This window comes from Penaeus vannamei, chromosome 13, assembly GCF_042767895.1.
Source record: "Penaeus vannamei isolate JL-2024 chromosome 13, ASM4276789v1, whole genome shotgun sequence".
In the NCBI taxonomy this organism is placed as follows: domain Eukaryota; kingdom Metazoa; phylum Arthropoda; class Malacostraca; order Decapoda; family Penaeidae; genus Penaeus; species Penaeus vannamei.
Window position 1 is genome coordinate 1,589,355 of NC_091561.1, and position 5,000 is coordinate 1,594,354.

Consider the following 5,000-nt stretch of genomic DNA (forward strand, 5'->3'; position numbering starts at 1 on the left):
AACTACTGGGGGAGTGTTTTTTTAAAAAAAAATTCTAGTGAACAGGGAGAGAGTGAGAGAGTGACTGACATACATACATACATAATTACACATACACACACACACTCACACACACACACACACACACACACACACACACACACACACACACACACACACACACACACACACATATATATATATATATATGTGTGTGTGTGTGTGTGTGTGTGTGTGTGTGTGTGTGTGTGTGTGTGTGTGTGTGTGTGTGTGTGTTTATAAATATACAAAGACAGTGCTATAGATAGACAGATAAACAGATGGATATATAGACATTCTTTTTTTAAACACGATTCAGTTTACTTCAGGCTACAAGTTCACACACCTTCTTGATGCCACAAGAGGTGCCTTCGAGTGCCGGGTGGGTTCTCATGGCATGCGTCGTGTTTTGGCACCAGACCTCTCGGCACACATTCTGGGGGTGGAGGGAGCCAGTTGTGATACTGTGCTGTGCTTTATAATCTGTGTGTGTGTGTGTGTGTGTGTGTGTGTGTGTGTGTGTGTGTGTGTGTGTGTGTGTGTGTGTGTGTGTGTGTGTGTGTTGTGTTGTGTGTATGTGTGTGTGTGTGTGTGTGTCTGAATTAGTTATTTTACCAATCTTCGGTCTTCTGAAGATGCAACATGACTAGAAAGGTTACGTTAAAAAAATATATTTCACCCCCCAAACATATATATACCCATCACCCGCCCCTTAATAAACCGCTTTTCCTAGATCTCCAACTCCTTCCCTACTCCTCCACTCCTTCCCCACTCCTTCTCCACTCCTTCCCCACTCCTCCGCTCCTTCCCCACTCCTTCCCCACTCCTTCCCCACTCCTTCCCCCCCCCTCCACTCCTTCCCCACTCCTTCCCCACTCCTCCACTCCTTCCCCACTCCTCCACTCCCTTCCCCACCTCCACCACTCCTCCCACTCCTCCACTCCCTTCCCCACTCCTCCACCTCTTCCCCATCCCTCCACTCCTTCCCCACTCCTTCCCCACCCCTCCACTCCTTCCCCACTCCTTCCCCACTCCTCCACTCCTTCCCCACTCCTCCACTCCTTCCCCACTCCTCCACTCCTTCCCCACTCCTTCCCCACCCCTCCACTCCTTCCCCATCCCTCCATTAATTTTCCCCACTCCCCCTCACTCCTCCACTACCTTCCCCACTCACTTTCCCACATTTTTTCTTCCCATCCTTCCATTTTTCCCCACTCCTTTTCCCCACTCTCTCCGCTCTCTTCCCCACTCCTCCTCCACCCTCTGCTCCTTCCCACCTCCTTCCCCACTCCTTTCCCTTACACCTCTCCCCACTCCTTCCCCCACTTCCATCCCTTCCCACCTTTCCTCACCCTTCCCCACTCCTTCCTCACTCCTTCCCCACTCCTTCCTCACTCCTTCCCCACCCCTCCACTCCTTCCCCACTCCTTCCCCACTCCTCGAAGGATGCAACTCCCCACTTACATTATAGGGATTCTTGCTCGTGACGTAGGGCTTGAAGGAGGATCCCAGGGCGAAGGTGCACTGCTGGGTCACCGTATACCGCTCGCCAGGTAAGAGTTCACCGTGAAAATCGAGTTCGCGAGGTCCTCTGGCCAGGTCATCGAGGCACGAGAGAGGGAAGCTGGAAAGGTCAAGGCGGGGTTAAGGTCACGATGAGAGGACTCTGTGTGTGTGTGTGTGATGTGTAATGTGTGAGAATTAGTAACTCCGAGGGATGTTAGGCACAGATATGTAGGCCTACGATGGGTGTTTATATGCATGGTAAAAGAGAGAAAGGAACGGAGGGGAAGAGAGAGAGAGAGAACGAGAGAAAGCGAAAGAAAAAAAGGTTATTACAGCTTTCAAAAATCATTCCAACACGATAATTTTTGCAGCACCCTTAGATTAGGAGGAGGGGAAAAACGGGCAAATCACTCCTTGCAGCATTCCCCTTAATACCACATCGGAGAACAAGAACAAAGTCATCTCACTCGCTGTTCTCGATGAAGTCCTGCAGTTCTTTGTTGGAACAGGAGGACCAAGTAACTTTTCCAGGACCAGTAGATGAAGACATGATATGCTTATCGGCGCTGCACTGGTTCTGGTCCTCTGCAGATCCGTCGTGGGACATGCCGAGGCTGAAATAGAAAAAATGTCTATTTATAGAAAAGGTATAAATGACACTGGAATCAAAAAAATTCTTTATAGAAAAGGTATAAATGAGGCTGGATATCTTCACAAGAGATGTATTTGACCGGTTTCGATGAAGACGTAATCGAAACCGGTCAAATACATCTCTTGTATTGTGAAGATATTCAGTCTCATTCATACCTTTTCTACATTTGTCAACATGGATGCGGTTCAGTGTCTATTTAGTCACCCTTCAGTTGGGATTAAAATGTTTTAGAATTATCCTATACTTACCACTTTGTTGGTTTTGGGTAATTTTGTGTCTTTCATCAGTGGCTAGAACCATTTAACTGATCTTTATATTTAGTATATTATTTCCAGACTGTATGCTTGTTACATTTATACATGGGTAGATGGATAGACACGCAGACAGCTAAATAGATAGATAGATTGATAGATAGAGAGATAGTCACCCATCCTCTAGTTAACATAATCACTAGTCATCATAGTTTGACACTTACGGAAAACATTACCATCGCAAATTGTCTTTCCTCTCCCATTTTGACCCTTACGGACACCCCCAAATTCCTTTATAAAAGTAACTTCGCTCTCCTTACTTGTGGCCCATTTCGTGCGTGATGACGTAGACGGCCTCGAAGCTCGTGCCCTCGTTGATGGTGCAGGAGTACGTCGGGTGACACATGCCCGCCACCCACGCCAGTCCTAGGGGGAGGGGGGGGAGGGAGTCGGGGCTTAGTTTGTGTCGTGTTACTCTCTCGTGTATCATTCCCCGGTTTAGCTGTGTGGATCCTCTAAGGTTTAGGGCGTAAAGTTAAGGTTTGCTCATAGTCTTTCTGTCTCTTCCTATCTATTTCTGTCTCTTTTTACTCTCTCTCTGTCTATCTATCTCTTTAACCCATCTCTTTATCTCTGCATGTACATATTTTCCCCGCGCCAATATTTCCTCCCCTGTATCCCCTGTGATTCTCACTCTTTATTCCCCACGTCATTCTCCACCGTGACTTTCCCCTTCTGATACTCTCCTAGGATCCTCACCCTTACTCCCGCCCCGTGAATCTCCCTCGTGGTTTTTCCCCTGTGGTTCCCCCCGTGTCTCTCCCCTGTGGTTCCCCCCCGTGTCTCTCCCCTGTGGTTCCCCCCCGTGTCTCTCCCTCATCGTCACCTATAACCGAGTCGAATTCCGGCTGCATGTCCCACAGGTCGAGTCCGGAGAGCATGAGGGCGTGGTCCCAGAACTCCGGCGAGTGGTCCCCCAGGGGGTTTGTGCGCCGGTTCAGGTTCCTCTGCCAGTAGCAGAAGTTGCTCAGATACCTGCAGAGGAGGAGGGACCGGGTAGGATGGGGAAGGCGCTGGTCAAACGCGCGGATTTCGAGAAGGAAGGAAATAGTATTTTGAAGAAGGAATGAAAAAAAAGGAATGTGTGTGTGTGTGTATGTGTGTGTATGTGCGTGTGTGTGTGTGTGTGTCCGTGTGTGTGCGTGCGTGTGTGTGTGCGTCAGTGTGTGTGTGTGCATTCATGTCCTTAAGTTTTATGCCACTCCCGTAGAAAGACGAAAAATATCATTAATAATATCTCTTCTCCACATCCAAGATCCTTCACCCTGCCCATGCATTCCGTCCCATACATTCTCTTCCATTCTCTCTCGTAAGGTCAGCCACGGGTCCCTCACCTCTGTATGTCTCCCCCTGATTTAGAAGGACCTTTGGAGGCACTTTTGATGATCTCAAGGCGGACGAGGGTGATGGTGAAGTGGAGCTCCAAGGTGGGGGCGTTGTACAGTAGGTGGACCTGGTTGGGGAGAGGGCGTGTTACTGCACGGCTCTGGTCTCTTTAGCGAGGTGATGGAAATAAGTCGAAATACGTGGCACAGAATAAAAAATCTAAGTGTATGTGTATATTTTCTTTCTCTCGTCCCCCTCTCTCTTCCTCTCTCTCTCTCTCTCTCTCTCGAATTACGTTGCACAGAAAAAGAAATCTGTGTATATGTATATTTTCTTTCTCTCGTCTCTCTCTCTCTCTCTCTCTCTCTCTCTCTCTCTCTCTCTCTCTCTCTCTCTCTCTCTGTCTCTCTCTCTCTCTCTCTCTCTCTCTCTCTCTCCCTCCCTCCCTCTCTCCCTCTCTCTCTCTCTCTCTCTCTCTCTCTCTCTCTCTCTCTCTCTCTCTCTCTCCCTCCCTCCCTCCCTCCCTCCCGTCCTCCCTCTCTCTCGTTCGCTCTCTCTCACTTTAAATCACTTTCATCACATAATGGTGTAAATTCCTGTTGGAATGTGTTTTGCGTGGGTGTCCGTGAACTACCGGGTCTACAGCATGTAACTCCTAAATATGGACAAGTATATGTCACTGGAAAAGCTGACAATGTCTTAGAATAATGATAAATAATATTCAACTAATACCCCAATGAAATATATAGAAAGCCTGGCTGTTAGACATTGACTTCTTGCAATATAGTCTAATTTAGTAACTGTTTTTGTTGCAATGATAAGCTACATGTTTCCAAAGGTTTTGTTTGAATATTTCTCAAACAGGGGGTCCTGAAAAAGTAGGTAGGCGTCAGAGGGCTGAAAAAAAGTCTGAGAGAGACACTGATCTAGACATTTCATTCACAAAACCCTGTCCATTCACAAATCCCTCACTCCATTCACAAAACACTCAGTCCATTCACAAGTCCCTCAGTCCATTCACAAATCCCTGTCCATTCACAAATCCCTGTCCATTCACAAATCCCTGTCCATTCACAAATCCCTCACTCCATTCACAAAACCCTCAGTCCATTCACAAATCCCTCACCCCATTCATGATGGCAAAAACCACATCAGTGACCGTCTGGACCGTGTCTGATCCGGGGTTC

The 5,000-nt window shown here is 47.8% G+C and overlaps 1 protein-coding gene across 1 annotated transcript in view; it reads right to left on the bottom strand.

The window, feature by feature from the left end:
* Window positions 1–364: 364 nt before the first annotated feature.
* LOC113817196 (A disintegrin and metalloproteinase with thrombospondin motifs adt-2) overlaps window positions 365–5,000 on the bottom strand; it is a gene marked incomplete at its 3' end in the record, with an annotated part of 33,477 nt that continues 28,841 nt past the window's right edge. Inside the window, 7 exon segments of the mRNA XM_070129340.1 lie at window positions 365–454; window positions 1,483–1,642; window positions 1,992–2,138; window positions 2,748–2,853; window positions 3,314–3,462; window positions 3,822–3,940; window positions 4,940–5,000. The exon segment at window positions 4,940–5,000 is cut by the window's right edge and continues 256 nt beyond it. Of these exon segments, the coding sequence (XP_069985441.1) occupies window positions 365–454; window positions 1,483–1,642; window positions 1,992–2,138; window positions 2,748–2,853; window positions 3,314–3,462; window positions 3,822–3,940; window positions 4,940–5,000 (832 nt within the window).